The 16756-nt window shown below is 47.1% G+C and overlaps 1 protein-coding gene across 2 annotated transcripts in view; it reads right to left on the bottom strand.

Moving 5' to 3' along the window:
- TESK2 (testis associated actin remodelling kinase 2) overlaps positions 1-16756 on the bottom strand; it is a 184740-nt gene that overhangs the window by 31322 nt on the left and 136662 nt on the right. For both annotated transcript variants that reach the window (XM_063939412.1, XM_063939413.1), the window contains exons 6-7: positions 11646-11728; positions 5821-5905 (exon numbers count right to left, since the gene is read on the bottom strand). In XM_063939412.1, coding sequence (XP_063795482.1) covers positions 5821-5905; positions 11646-11728 — 168 coding nt within the window. The remainder of the gene's footprint in view (positions 1-5820; positions 5906-11645; positions 11729-16756) is intronic.

Genomic DNA, 16756 nt, shown 5'->3' with positions numbered 1-16756 from the left:
AGCCCACTGCGCGCTGTAATTTTTGAGACGGCCCCCCACTGTCCCCGAGTCCGCTTGAGAGGCCCCAGCGTCATGCTGAGGTTTTTGCAGGAGCCGGGGAGGGCTTCTGTTCCTGGGAAGGAGCTGCCTGTTGGTGTCTCTTCCCTCTTCCTCTGCCTCGTGGCAGGTACGACAAGCCCTTTGCTCTCTTATTTTTGTAGGAGCGAAAAGGCTGCGGTTGAAAGGTCGGTGCCTTTCTCTGTTGGGGAGTGACTTGAGGTAAAAAAGTGGATTTCCCGGCAGTAGCCGTGGCCACCAAGTCTGATAGACCAACTCCAAATAACTCCTCCCCTTTATACGGCAAAACCTCCATGTGACGTTTTGAATCCGCATCGCCTGTCCACTGTCGTGTCCATAAGGCTCTTCTGGCTGAAATGGACATAGCACTCACCCGAGATGCCAGTGTGCAAATATCCCTCTGTGCATCACGCATATAGATAAATGCATCCTTTATTTGTTCTAACGACAGTAAAACATTGTCCCTATCTAGGGTATCAATATTTTCAATCAGGGATTCTGACCAAACTACTCCAGCACTGCACATCCAGGCAGTTGCTATAGCTGGTCGTAGTATAACACCTGCATGTGTGTATATATTCTTTTGAATAACTTCCATCTTTCTATCTGATGGATCCTTAAGTGCGGCCGTCTCAGGAGAGGGTAACGCCACTTGTTTGGATAAGCGTGTGAGCGCCTTGTCCACCTTAGGGGGTGTTTCCCAGCGCGCCCTAACCTCTGGCGGGAAAGGGTATAATGCCAATAACTTTTTTGAAATTATCAACTTTTTATCAGGAGCAACCCACGCTTCATCACACACGTCATTTAATTCTTCTGATTCAGGAAAAACTGTTTGTAGTTTTTTCACACCATACATAATACCCTGTTTTACGGTATCTGTAGTATCAGCTAAATGTAACGTCTCCTTCATTGCCAAAATCATATAACGTGTGGCCCTACTGGAAAATACGTTTGAATTTCTACCGTCGTCACTGGAATCAGTGCCCGTGTCTGGGTCTGTGTCGACCGACTGAGGCAAAGGGCGTTTTACAGCCCCTGACGGTGTTTGAGGCGCCTGGACAGGCATTAATTGATTGTCCGGCCGCCTCATGTCCTCAACTGACTGTTTAAGGGAAGATAAACCATCACGTAATTCCACAAATAAAGGCATCCATTCTGGTGTCGACCCCCTGGGGGGTGACATCTGCATATTTGGCAATTGCTCCGCCTCCACACCAATATCGTCCTCATACATGTCGACACCACGTACCGACACACACCGCAAACTCACAGGGAATGCTCTAATGAAGACAGGACCCACTAGCCCTTTTGGGGAGACAGAGGGAGAGTCTGCCAGCACACACCACAAAGCGCTATATATACAAGGGATATCCTTATATTAAGTGCTCCCTTATAGCTGCTTTAATATATATATATATAGCCATTAATGTGCCCCCCCTCTCTGTTTTACCCTGTTTCTGTAGTGCAGTGCAGGGGAGAGACCTGGGAGCCGTTCTGACCAGCGGAGCTGTGACAGAAAATGGCGCCGTGTGCTGAGGAGATAGGCCCCGCCCCTTTTTCGGCGGGTTCTTCTCCCGCTATTTTTCCAGTCAGGCAGGGGTTAAATATCTCCATATAGCCCCTATGGGCTATATGTGAGGTATTTTTAGCCTTGTATAAGGTTTATATTTGCCTCTCAGAGCGCCCCCCCCCAGCGCTCTGCACCCTCAGTGACTGCCCAGTGAAGTGTGCTGAGAGGAAAATGGCGCACAGCTGCAGTGCTGTGCGCTACCTTATGAAGACTGAGGAGTCTTCAGCCGCCGGTTTCCGGACCTCTTCACGCTTCAGCATCTGCAAGGGGGTCGGCGGCGCGGCTCCGGGACCGGACTCCACGGCTGGGCCTGTGTTCGATCCCTCTGGAGCTAATGGTGTCCAGTAGCCAAGCAGCAAATCCACTCTGCATGCAGGTGAGTTTACTACTTTCCCCCTAAGTCCCACGTTGCAGTGATCCTGTTGCCAGCAGGACTCACTGTAAAGAAAAAAAAAACCTAAACTAAACTTTCTCTAAGCAGCTCTTTAGGAGAGCCACCTAGATTGCACCCTTCTCGTTCGGGCACAAAATCTAACTGGAGTCTGGAGGAGGGTCATAGGGGGAGGAGCCAGTGCACACCACCTGACCTAGTAAAGCTTTACTTTTTTGTGCCCTGTCTCCTGCGGAGCCGCTATTCCCCATGGTCCTTTCAGGAACCCCAGCATCCACTTAGGACGATAGAGAAAAGGGTATTATTTTTCCACACTATATTGTGGTACTGAAGCCAGACGGCTTGGTGACACATAGTCTAAATCTAAAATGTTTTGAACACTTACATAAAAGGTTCAAATCGAGATAAAGTCACTCAGAGCAGTGATAGCGAACCGGAAAAAAGGGGACTATATGGTGTCCCTGGACATCAAGGATTACCTCCATGTCCAAATTTTGTCCTTCTCATCAAGGGTACCTCTGGTTCGTGGTACAGAACTGTCAATATCAGTTTCAGACGATGCCGTTTGAATTATCCACGGCACCCCGGGCCTTTTTACCAAGGTAATGGCCGAAAAGATGTTTCTTCAAAGAAAAAAGGCATCTAAATTATCCCTTACTTGCACGACCTAAAAAGGGCAAGTTCCAGAGAACAGTTGGAGGTCGGAAGAGCACTATCTAAAGTAGTTCTTCGACGGCACGACTGGATTCTAAATATTCCAAGAATCGCAGCTGTTTTCCGACGATACGTCTGCTGTTCCTAGGGATGATTCTGGACACGGTTCAGAAAAAGGTTTTTCTTCCCGAGGAAAAAGCCAAGGAGTTATCCGACCTGTCAGGAACCTCCTAAAACCAGGAAAGGTGTCTGTACATCAATGCACAAGAGTCCTGGGAAAAATGGTGGCTTTTTACGAAGCAATTCCATTCGGCAGATTCCATGCAAGAATTTTCCAAAGGGATCTGTTGGACAAATGGTCAGGGTCGCATCCTCAGATGCACCTGCGAATAACCCTGTCGCCAAGGACAAGGGTATATCTTCTGTGGTGGTTGCAAAAGGCTCATCTATTGGAGGGCCGCAGATTCGGCATACAGGATTTGATCCTGGTGACCACGGACGCCAGCCTGAGAGGTTGGGGAGCAGTCACACAAGGAAGAAACTTCCAGGGGGTATGGACGAACCTGGAAAAGTCTCTTCACATAAACATTCTGGTACTAAGAGCAATCTAAAATGCTCTAAGCCAGGCGGAACCACTCCTGCAAGGAAAACCGGTGTTGATTCAGTCGGACAACATCACGGCGGTCGCCCATGTAAACAGACAGGGCGGCACAAGAAGCAGGAGTGCAATGGCAGAAGCTGCCAAGATTCTTCGCTGGGCGGAGAATCACGTAATAGCACTGTCAGCAGTGTTCTTCCCGGGCGTGGACAACTGGGAAGCAGACTTCCTCAGCAGACACGATATTCACCCGGGAGAGGGGGGTCTTCATCCAGAAGTCTTCCACATGCTAATAAACTGTTGGGAAAGACCAATGGTAGACATGATGGCGTCTCGCCTCAACAAGAAACTGGACAAGTATTGCGCCAGGTCAAGAGATCCACAGGCAATAGCTGTGGACGCACTGGTAACACCTTGGGTGTACAAATCAGTATATGTGTTTCCTCCTCTGCCTCTCATACCAAAGGTATTGAAGATTATACGGTGAGGAGGAGTAAGAACAATACTAGTGGCTCCGGATTGGCCAAGAAGGACTTGGTACCCGGAACTTCAAGAGTTGGTCACGGACGACCCGTGCCCTCTACTTCTGAGAAGGGACCTGCTACAACAGGGTCCCTGTCTCTTTCAAGACTTACCGCGGCTGCGTTTGACGGCATGGCGGTTGAACGCCAGATCCTAAAAGGGAAAGGCATTCCAGAAGAAGTCATTCCTACCTTGATTAAGGCAAGGAAGGAAGTCACCGCGAAACATTATCACCGCATTTGGCGAAAATATGTCGCGTGGTGCGAGGATCGGAGTGTTCCGACGGAGGAATTTCAACTGGGTCGTTTCCTACATTTCCTACAATCAGGATTGTCTATGGGTCTCAAATTGAGATCTATTAAGGTTCAAATTTCGGCCCTGTCAATATTCTTCCAAAAAGAATTGGCCTCAGTTCCTGAGGTACAGACTTTTGTTAAAGGAGTACTGCATATACAGCCTCCTGTGGTGCCTCCGGTGGCACCGTGGGATCTAAATGTAGTTTTAGATTTCCTCAAATCCCATTGGTTTGAACCATTGAAAAAGGTGGATTTTAAATATCTCACATGGAAAGTGACTATGTTACTGGCCCTGGCTTCCGCCAGGAGAGTATCTGAATTGGCGGCTTTATCTTATAAAAGCCCTTATCTAATCTTCCATTCGGATAGGGCAGAACTGAGGACTCGTCCGCATTTTCTCCCTAAGGTGGTATCAGCGTTTCACCTGAACCAACCTATTGTGGTGCCTGCGGCCACTGGCGACTTGGAGGACTCCAAGTTGTTGGACGTTGTCAGAGCCTTAAAAATATACATTTCAAGGACGGCTGAAGTCAGAAAATCTGACTCGCTGTTGATACTATATGCACCCAACAAGTTGGGTGCCCCTGCTTCTAAGCAGACGATTGCTCGTTGGATTTGTAACACAATTCAACTTGCTCATTCTGTGGCAGGCCTGCCACAGCCTAAATCTGTTAAGGCCCATTCCACAAGGAAGGTGGGCTCATCTTGGGCGGCTGCCCGAGGGGTCTCGGCATTACAATTCTGCCGAGCAGCTACGTGGTCGGGGGAAAACACGTTTGTAAAATTCTACAAATTTGATACCCTGGCAAAAGAGGACTTGGAATTCTCTCATTCGGTGCTGCAGAGTCATCCGCACTCTCCCGCCCGTTTGGGAGCTTTGGTATAATCCCCATGGTCCTTTCAGGAACCCCAGCATCCACTTAGGACGATAGAGAAAATAAGAATTTACTTACCGATAATTCTATTTCTCGGAGTCCGTAGTGGATGCTGGGCGCCCATCCCAAGTGCGGATTATCTGCAATACTGTACATAGTTATTGTTAACTAATTCGGGTTATATTGTTAAGGAGCCATCTTTAAGAGGCTCTTTCTGTTATCATACTGTTAACTGGGTTTAGTTCACAAGTTGTACGGTGTGATTGGTGTGGCTGGTATGAGTCTTACCCGGGATTCAAATTGCCTCCCTTATTGTGTACGCTCGTCCGGGCACAGTACCTAACTGGAGTCTGGAGGAGGGTCATAGGGGGAGGAGCCAGTGCACACCACCTGATCTGGTAAAAGCTTTACTTTTTTGTGCCCTGTCTCCTGCGGAGCCGCTATTCCCCATGGTCCTTTCAGGAACCCCAGCATCCACTACGGACTCCGAGAAATAGAATTATCGGTAAGTAAATTCTTATTAAATGCAGTGACTGACCAAGAATATGTTTCTTGAAAGGACCTAATGACTCAGATGCCCCTCTGCCGTTTTAATAAGGGAACAACCAAGGTGAACAACACTGTAATTATAGGACTATGTAGTTGTAAATATACGTTCCGTCAGGAGAATGACAGATGAACTTGGCAATGTATCCAGGTCACTGACTGTATGTAAATTTACACAATGGAGAGAACAGATGCTCATTGTCAGGCTGCGATATCCTGCATACAATAATGCAATGCAGAAATACAGTACATGCAATGGAACAACAACGGGTGAAGCCAGCTTTCATTTACAGACGATGGTCTGGACCCACCTTCTCGTTGTAAGGTTCGTCTCGCAGAACCTCGGGAGCCATCCAGTAGGGAGACCCTACTACAGCGAGCTTCTCGTTCCCCTGACTGAAAGACAGACACACAGAAATGGAGTCATGGAGTGCAGGAAAACATAGGTCTGAGAGCAGGTATCGCTGACATGTCCTCACAAAACAAGTCCCACCCACTTTAGAAGCACACAATGTGATGGCAGGTTAGAACCACTTGGCCCATCTAGTCAGCCCTAAACATACATACTTGTTTGTTGGGAGCCAATTAACCTACCAGTATACTTTTGGATTGTAGGAGGAAACCCACTCAAGCACAGGAAGAATATACAAACTCTACACAGATAGAGTCATGGTGGGAATGGAACCCATGACCTAGGTGCTGCGAGGAGGTAATGCTATGTCAGGTATTCAACATGCAGCCATCCAGCTGCGGTAGAACATCCCAGCATGCCCTGCCACAGTTTTGCTTTTAGGGCATCCTAAAACTGTGATGGGTGTGTTATGGAAGGTAGATAGTAACTAGGTCGACAGGGTCTTTAGGTCGACAGGTCAAAAGGTCAACAAGAGTTTATGTTTTTTTGGTGCCGTTTTCTTCGTAGAGTGACCGGGAACCCCAATTAGTACACCATGTCCCCTCGCATAGCTCGCCGTTCCAATCGTAGTCCACGTGGATCGTTAAGTATGAAAAAGTTGGAAAAAAAAAAAATCGTGAAAAACTCATGTCGACCTTTTGACCTAGAAACCCTGTTGACCTAGTTACTATAGACCAATAGTGGTCGACCTAGATCAGTGATGGCTAACCTTGACACTCCAGCTGTTGTTGAACTACACATCCCAGCATGCCCTGCTACAGTTTTGCTATTTGGCCATGCTAAAACTGATGCAGGGCATGCTGGGATGTGTAGTTCAACAACAGCTGGAGTGTCAAGGTTAGCCATCACTGACCTAGATAGTGTCGACCTAGTTACTGTCGATCTAGAGACCGGATCCCAACTGTGATGTAGCTAGACGGCTGCATGTTGAATGCTCCTCCTTTATAGAGTGGTAACAGTTATTGAACCCAAAGTCATTGCCAAATTAACTAACTGGTTTAGTAAGCAGTTAATAAAAAGGGCAACCACCACCCTTACACCGTGGCAGCAGCAGTTTTGTGACTGAACCAATATTCCCGAGAGTGACAACTAATGAAACGTAGACTGGAACAGATGAAACGTCTCTTCTGTAGGTTCAGGCTGTAGTGGTGGATGGGGTTAGTGAGTGTTTGCAGCTGCTCGGATAAGAGGAGATGAGCTGCGCCCTGACTCGTGCTGAGCAAGATCAGACAGGATATATAATTACCGCCACCCAGGTAAAGATAATTAATTCTGATGCATTACGGTTATTAAACTCTCTGGGTTCTATCCACAGACGACCTCCCCACCCAGCTGCAGGTAAGGCGACAGCACTATGTCTGGCATCACTATTACAGGGGTGATGCATGCAGAGGTTACAGAACACCGTAACATTACTGCAGCACAGTCTTACAGCCAGGGCCTGTATCCTCACCCTGCAGACATTACCAGGGCGGAAAACTATTCTCACCGGGACTTTTACTTCTGTTGACTTTGGCTGGATAATGCTGCAGATTACTGCAGGGTGAGGGGAATGTGTTAGGAGAGGAGGAGGATCGGAGCTAGTCATTCCATTTATATAACCTCCTCTTCCTCCTCCCACCTGGGCAATTCATACATATATTCTCTGGTCTTATAGACATTATCATAGTCATCACAGGTATTATATGCAGCTGGATCTCCTGTAAATCGGAAAATGAGAGCAAAGGGTCTGGTTGGAAACGATGTAAGTAATTATTCCGAGTCTGCATCTTCTGCACAAGCCATAATCCTTACAGAAGAGTTCAGAGGAGGCAGCTGTCCGTGAGGTCTGTAACCATCATTTAATGTGGCCTCAGCAGTCCACAAATAACTATGCAGAGAAAGCCGTAATCTGCGCAGGGATACGTATAATCACCTGTGTTCCCGGCCACTTCCAGGAAAGCCAGGCAAAATAAAGTCTAATTATTAAGCTGACTTTGAACCATAAAACTATACCTATATATAATACACACACGTAGTTCTACATCTAAATCTAGCTGCTATTTTCCATAAACGTCAGCAAATTACAGTTCTCCAATGTAATACATAAGAGAAACTTGTGGACATGGAACAGAAACTGTTCTCTACTTTCTCAGATATAAAATAATAAATATCTGAAATCTGATTGGTCGCTAAGGTAGAAAACGACTCTTTTTCCTTGTGTCCCCGCATTGCATCTTCCTGGAATAAGTACCGGAGGAAGCTAATGGATACAATCCGCTGTAATAAGCTTGCAGCTAATCCGCCTTGTACATTAGGCAAGGAGGCTTCCAGTACTGTCAGCTGCTGAATGGTTTCATGTCACAGTATTACCCTAAACGGGTTCATCCGACGACTGCCAGTTACAGAATGGCCATCCGTGCCATGCTCATCTGGGGAGGGGTGGTGCGGGCCCCATATGGCTATCGAAACAATCATTTTGTTTACAAGCACAGTGCAGATCATGTGACCGCAGCTGCTGCAGAACAGCTCATGGCATAGGGCGGTCAATCACAGACCTGCTGGACAGCTAAAACTTATCATGGAAAGGGTGGATTACTGTGGCAACAGTCACGGACATACAGAAGAACGTTCTCAGTCCTACATGATGGTCTTCGGTCCCTGGAAATCTGCTTCCAGCTAAAACACAGGGCCTAATTCAGACCTGATCGCAACAGCAAAATTTTTCTTTAATGGGCAAAACCATGTGCACGGCAGGGGAGGGCAGATGTAACATGTGCAGAGAGAGTTAGATTTCGGTGGAGTGCGTTCAAAATGAAATCTAATTTGCAGTGTAAAAATAAAGCAGCCAGTATTTACCCTGCACAGAAATAATATAACACCCAAATCTAACTCTCTCTCTGCACGTGTTACATCTACCACACCTGTGGTGCACATGGTTTTGCCTACTAGAGAAAGATTTTGCTTTTGCTATCAGGTCTGAATTAGGCCCACAGTCTGTAAAAGAGCCAGAGCTCCCTGCGTATTTCCTAATCCTTTCTGTAATTCACTGGGAGACTATGAGAAGTCTATGCAGTTAGCACACATCACGTAATCTCCCTGAACACCACAGAGAACGCAAGGCAGATTGCTTACATTTCCCAATCTTTCCTAAATCACCGATTTACTACACTTAGGGGGTCATTCCGAGTTGATCGTAGCTGTGCTAAATTTAGCACAGCTACGATCGTAAACTCAGACATGCGGGGGGACGCCCAGCACAGGGCTAGTCCGCCCCGCATGTCAGTGCCCCCCCCCCCCTTCCCTGCGCACAAATACAAAAGCATTGCATGCCTTTATATCTGTGGAGTAACTCCCGGCGGCATAAGACGTCACGCAGCCACCACGCCACGCCCCTCCAACGGTCCTCTGCCGTTCAGCCCAGCGACCGCCTCTGTCTCATAGGCGATCGCTGGGCACCGACTGCCATGCGCCGGCGCAGTTCGACCCGATCGTTTCGCTGCGACAAACTGCAGCGAGCGATCGGGTCAGAATGACCCCCTTAGTTGGATGACGGACAGGAGGGAGGATGAGTTATGGCTGCCTGGCATTGCAGGTTAGGGCTTCTTGGGAAGGACATGTTACAAGTGATGGCTGAAAATAGTTTATTTCCCTTCAATTGTTTATAGCTCCAATTTAAAGAGAGGGACCTATTCAATTGTTTGCATGATCACCCCCGGAACTGGTGGTCCCCCTACTATATGTGGATTGCTGCTACACCTCAGGAGGGTGCGAGCAGAAATCCACGGTAAGTGTAGCCTGCAGACTGGCTCTCATAACCATTCAATAGCTCGCACTCCCTTGACACGGGACCAATAAACAATTGAATCGCCCCCCATTAATTTTTTTTCTCCAACGCTCTTCCAGCAGCCGCTTCCTTTCTGCTTGTAGTTACTATTCATACATGAGTGTAACCGCGCAGATATTCCATCAGTTAGATGTCATAGCAACACTCTAAGGGGGCAACTCAATTATCTGTAACGTGCCGCTAGCACATCAGGGAGAAGTAACAACTCCTGCGCACCGCCTATGGGGCTACAAGGTCAAGTGATTGACTATGTTCCATCATGAGCGTTCCTAGGCTGTTCCGGCAGCACATTACAAGCAGGTAAGTGATACAGAACTGTTACAGCCACAGGGGACCCGGCTAATACCACCGGCTTTCCTTTTCACTTGAATTATCCTTTAAGACAGTAAACAAAGCCGTGTCATCCATCACAGTGAAAGCTATCATCACCCTAATAATAAGCCTCACAGCGCTCATACATGGTCAACATTATTCCCAGAATTTTTTTTAATAAGGCAAATTGCAATTTAGTTTAGTGGCCGCCACAGGTATTGGCCATCATGCAGCAGAAAAAGGGGCTCATTTATCAACGAGTGATCAAACTCGTTGTGAATGATCAAACTTGTTGCGGATGATAATTGGTTCTCAAGCTAATCAGCTCCTAACGGTCATGTGTTCAGCTCCTAACGGTCATGTGTTCAGCTCCTAACGGTCATGTGTTTGAAAAAGCATAGTTGGGAGCTGATTGCATAAGATAAATGGTGCTCCAGCCAATGTGTTTTAATAGCTAAAACTCATTAATAAATGGACCCCTTAGAGTACTGCGATTCTTCGGCGACAGATAAAAATAAAACCATCTTTGTATTCAGGCAGCGAGTCAGATACACGGCTGCTGCGTGGAGCCGTGTTACTCTGGCGCAGACACTGCACTAATGACGATCCAGAACAGGGTCTCCTTACAGCTCCATGTTCTGGGAATTCTCTCCTTTCAGGAAGGGTTTTGTTACATTACAGCCACCAAAGGCTCCATCTGGTTTATGGGTTTATCCGGCACACGTGGCAGGAACAGACATCATTGATCCTCCAGCTGCCAGAAACATACATCGCAGGTATGAGATCTGGCTGCGATCCCGATACTTCATGCGGTCGTGTATGCGGACTGGTGCTAATCAATGCCAGCTGTACCCCCCCCACCCCCAACACCATATTAATGAGGTGCAACCGAGGAACTGACTTTTTTTTTTGCTTTTGGCCTGACTGTGTAAGAAAACATTATTAAACATTTCCACCTTTACAAGACATTTGCTTTCCGCCTTAGAACTCCCAGTAATGGAGGTATCCCCGTTATAGGACAGGAGCAGGCCATTCATTGTATAATCATAATGGCCCCCGATCGCCCAGCAGACGGGTGCCGTTAGGTCTGTGCGTGGACCATGTGAGACTATTCTCCTAGTGAAGCTACACCCATAAGCGGCTAATGAATATTACTGTGTGGATGGCAGCTGGCACAATACACCAACATTATTGCAGGTTCTACTGTACAGTGACGGTGAGATCTTGTACCAGAGATGGATAATGCGGCTTATTGCTCCCTGTACATGTTGTTCCTCTCCACAGCTTAACTGTGAAAATGAAGATCATTTTTCTAGGTTTCCGCGATATATTTTAATAGACGTTCATGTGTCACATGACTCACGCAGAGATTGTTCTGTACTGGACACCCACGAGTGGGAATAGTCCCTGCTAGTCGGCATGCAGACTGTCGAGATTTCGAGTGGGCGAGATCTAGGGGTCACATAACTACACCCGGCTAAATCATATAGGATCATTTACATGTACGTATGGTCTTGGCTTCTCCACCTACAGTAGGACAGTAACTACTAAATGAAATGTATTTGCGCCGGCTTTGATTCATTTACCTGTAATCTGGAATTTTTTCTGCAAGTCCAAAATCTGCCACCACTGCGGAGTACCCGCTCTCATCACTACTAATGAGGCAGTTCTGAAAGAGAAGACACAGTAATTAGTTGCCATCGTTGTAATGTCACCGTGAGTCATTCCAGTCCATGAGAAGGGTTAATGTTGCTGGAGAGGCTGGCGCACAGCATGTAGATTAACACCCAGCTAAGGCACTCAACAGGATACCTGGAAGCTGCTGAGGTAGGAGAAACGCGGCATAAGCCCTTAGCGAGAGCAAGACGCCGAAGCCCTGCTGAGGTTCTCCCAGTGCCTACATCATTGCCAGTCCATGCCAGGGTACTCTCTAACCTTCAGCATTAACACTAGTGCCAGACTGTCCTGGGGTTCTCCCTAATGTACATTTACACTAGGGTCAGACTGTCCTGGGGTGCTCCGTAACGTACATTTACACTAGTGCCAGACTGTCCTGCGGTGCTCCATAACGTACATTTACACTAGTGCCAGACTGTCCTGAGGTTCACGCTAATGTACATTTTTACTAGTGCCAGACTATCCTGGGGTTCACGCTAATGTACATTTACACTAGTGCCAGACTGTCCTGGGGTACTCCCTAATGTACATTTACACTAGTGCCAGGCTGTCCTGGGGTACTCCCTAACGTACATTTACACTAGTGCCAGACTGTCCTGAGGTTCACGCTAATGTACATTTTTACTAGTGCCAGACTATCCTGGGGTTCACGCTAATGTACATTTACACTAGTGCCAGACTGTCCTGGGGTACTCCCTAACGTACAATTACACTAGTGCCAGACTGTCCTGGGGTTCACGCTAATGTACATTTACACTAGTGCCAGACTGTCCTGGGGTACTCCCTAACGTACATTTACACTAGTGCCAGACTGTCCTGGGGTACTCCCTAACGTACATTTACACTAGTGCCAGACTGTCCTGGGGTACTCCCTAACGTACATTTACACTAGTGCCAGACTGTCCTGGGGTTCACGCTAATGTACATTTACACTAGTGCCAGACTGTCCTGGGGTTCACGCTAATGTACATTTACACTTGTGCCAGACTGTCCTGGGGTTCACGCTAATGTACATTTACACTAGTGCCAGACTGTCCTGGGGTACTCCCTAACGTACATTTACACTAGTGCCAGACTGTCCTGGGGTACTCCCTAACGTACATTTACACTTGTGCCAGATTGTCCTGGGGTACTCCCTAACGTACATTTACACTAGTGCCAGACTGTCCTGGGGTACTCACTAACATACATTTACACTAGTGCCAGACTGTCCTGAGGTTCACGCTAATGTACATTTACACTAGTGCCAGACTGTCCTGGGGTTCACGCTAATGTACATTTACACTAGTGCCAGATTGTCCTGGGGTACTCCCTAATGTACATTTACACTAGTGCCAGACTGTCATGGGGTACTCCCTAATGTACATTTACACTAGTGCCAGACTGCCCTGGGGTTCTCCCTAACGTACATTTACACTAAGGTCAGACTGTCCTGAGGTACTCCCTAATATACATTTACACTAGTGCCAGACTGTCCTGGGGTTCACGCTAATGTACATTTACACTAGTGCCAGACTGTCCTGGGGTACTCCCTAACGTACATTTACACTAGTGCCAGACTGTCCTGAGGTTCACGCTAATGTACATTTACACTAGTGCCAGACTGTCCTGGGGTTCACGCTAATGTACATTTACACTAGTGCCAGACTGTCCTGGGGTACTCCCTAATGTACATTTACACTAGTGCCAGACTGTCCTGAGGTTCACGCTAATGTACATTTACACTAGTGCCAGACTGTCCTGGGGTTCACGCTAATGTACATTTACACTAGTGCCAGACTGTCCTGGGGTACTCCCTAATGTACATTTACACTAGTGCCAGACTGTCCTGAGGTTCACGCTAATGTACATTTACACTAGTGCCAGACTGTCCTGGGGTACTCCCTAATGTACATTTACACTAGTGCCAGACTGTCCTGGGGTACTCCATAACGTACATTTACACTAGTGCCAGACTGTCATGGGGTACTCCCTAACGTACATTTACACTAATGCCAGACTGTCATGGGGTACTCCCTAACGTACATTTACACTAGTGCCAGACTGTCCTGCGGTGCTCCCTAACGTACATTTACACTAGTGCCAGACTGTCCTGGGGTACTCCATAACGTTCGGGCAGTACGGATGGCGTCATGGTTAGCATTACTGCCTCAAAGCACTAAGGTCATGGATTCAACGTTGGCCCTAACTTGTGGAGTTTGTATATTCTCCCCGTGGGTTTCCACCGGGTACTACGGTTTCCTCCCACAATCCAAAAATATACTGGTAGGTTAATGGTCTCCCTACAAAACACAAAATAAATACACCCTAGTGTGTATGGGTACATGTGTTTAGGGCCAAGTGGTTCTTATACACAGTCACGTTCTAGGTTACTGTGAAACATGGACTCCACAAGACCTATGTCCTGGAGTACTCTCCAATGAACAACATCTACAATAGTGATGCAGTATGTGCAACAGTTACACTAGTGCCAGCGTGACGGTCGTCTCTAATCTACAATCTAAATTACACTAGTGGGCAGCATCCTCTCTAATGTACATCGCTTACACTAGAATCCCCTAATTCTCGCTTACACTAGAATGCCCCAGAATCCTATCTAATGTACTGTGCAAAAGTTTTAGGCAGGTGTGGAAAAATAAGAATGCGTTCAAAAATAGAAGTGTTAATAGTTGATTTTTATCAGTTAACAAAAAGCAAAGTGAATTAACAGAGAAAGAAATCTAAATCAAATCAATATTTGTGTGACCACCCTTTGCCTTCAAAGCAGCATTAATTCTTCTAGGTACACTTGCACACAGTTTTTGAAGGAGCTCGGCAGGGAGGTTGTTCCAAACATCTTGGAGAACTAACCACAGGTCTTCTGTGGATGTAGGCTTGCTCAAATCCTTCTGTCTCTTCATGTAATCCAAATGTATTCTGCAGCAGGACAACAACCTCAAACATACAGCCAATGTCATTGAGAACTATCCTCAGCGTAAAGAAGAACAAGGAGTCCTGGATGTGATGATATGGCTCACACAGAGCACTAATCATCAAGTCTGTTTGGGATTACATAAAGAGACCGATGGCTTTGAGCAAGCCTACATCCACAGAAGATCTGTGGTTAGTTCTCCAAGATGCTGAGTCTAAAACTCTGTGCAAGTGTACCTTCTGTTCAGTCACTTTATTTTTATCAATTAACAAAATGTTAACTATTAAGGAGTATATTCAATTGAAGTCGGATCCATTCCGACATTCATTTGTCGGAATGGATCCGACCTGGGCTATTCAAAGACATCTCAATTTGACTTTTAAAAAAGTCGAATTGAGATGCGGGAGGGGAGACGGGGGAGAGCTGCGGGCAGACGGGAGAGAGCAGCGCTACGGCAGTAGTTATATAGCTGCTGCTGTAGCGCTGCTTTCCCCCTCCCTCCTCTCTGTCCCTGCATCACAGCCGCCGCTCACGGTAGCGTCCACCGTGCTCCAGCAAGCGAAGTCTCGCTTGCTGGAGCCGGGTGGATGCTGCTGTGAGCGGCGGCTGTGACATCCTCCAGCACTGCTCACCCGGTCCCCGCCTCGGCTCTCCCTATCTCACTTCGACTTTTTTTTTTAAAGTCGAATGGAGATGGTCGAAAAGGGGGTCAAAACCTGTTGCTTTTGGCCCCGTTTTCGACACAAGCACCTGGATCGGCAGCTATTCCGCCAACCCACGTGCTTTTCGACAAGTCAAATTCCTCGACTTGTCGAAAAATTTTGGGTTATACTGAATAGGTCTGAACCCCTTCCGACCTAAAAAAGTAAAAAACTGCCGTCTTTTCGACAGATGGCAGCTTTCGACTTCAATTGAATATACCCCTAAGACTTCTATTTCTGAAAGCATTCTTACTTTGCAGCATTTTTTTCACACCTGCCTAAAACTTTTGCACAGTAATGTGAATATATATATATATATATATATATATATATATATATATACACACATATACATATATATATATATATACATATACACACACACATAATTTTTTTCCTCTTCTATGCAATAACTCCTTATAGATATTGCAGATTTTAAACATCTCGATTGACCTGTTGCCACAAGCACAAGTTATATGGAGCAAACAAAGTCTGATCAATGTTTCTTTGTGCGGTTCTGTGGATTGTTATGTTCCACATGGTGCAGAATTACAGACAGTCCTGTGTAACACACAGCCTGGAAACATCTGTTTCCCACCTTCCAGACGCAGAACACAAATATCACTTTTAATAAACTTTGTAGGATCTGTTTATTGAGCTGCTAAACACAGGAAAGGGGAGGACAGGACCAGTCTGTTTATTACTACACAACTATCAGAGCGAGAAAAGCAAAATGATACATATATAGGAGACCCGAGCTAGGCCTGAGCCCCCTCTGTAGAGTCCCAAAACCCCTACTATCCTTTGCTTATATAAGCAAGAGGGACATACTACAGTAAGAGGGACATTCTGATGGGATGTAGTCTTGTCGACATAGAACATGTCGGCATGTGCAAAGTGTCAACATTCTGCATGGACTGGCAGCGGAGGGTTAGGGAAAGGAACTAAGGGGAGCAGGGGATCAGGCACTAGGGAGCAGAGGATCAGGCTGCGAGAGGAAAGGGGAGGGTCAGGCTGCGAGAGGAAAGGAGAGGGTCAGGCTGCGAGAGGAAAGGAGAGGGTCAGGCTGCGAGAGGAAAGGAGAGGGTCAGGCTGCGAGAGGAAAGGAGAGGGTCAGGCTGCGAGAGGAAAGGAGAGGGTCAGGCTGCGAGAGGAAAGGAGAGGGTCAGGCTGCGAGAGGAAAGGAGAGGGTCAGGCTGCGAGAGGAAAGGAGAGGGTCAGGCTGCGAGAGGAAAGGAGAGGGTCAGGCTGCGAGAGGAAAGGGGAGGGTCAGGCTGCGAGAGGAAAGGAGAGGGTCAGGCAGCGAGAGGAAAGGAGAGGGTCAGGCTGCGAGAGGAAAGGAGAGGGTCAGGTTGCGAGAGGAAAGGAGAGGGTCAGGCAGCGAGAGGAGAGGGTCAGGCAGCGAGAG

This window comes from Pseudophryne corroboree, chromosome 9 (genome assembly GCF_028390025.1).
Source record: "Pseudophryne corroboree isolate aPseCor3 chromosome 9, aPseCor3.hap2, whole genome shotgun sequence".
NCBI classification, from domain to species: Eukaryota; Metazoa; Chordata; class Amphibia; order Anura; family Myobatrachidae; genus Pseudophryne; species Pseudophryne corroboree.
Note: the sequence above shows the minus strand (reverse complement) of the source record. Positions and strands in the feature narration are given on the sequence as shown.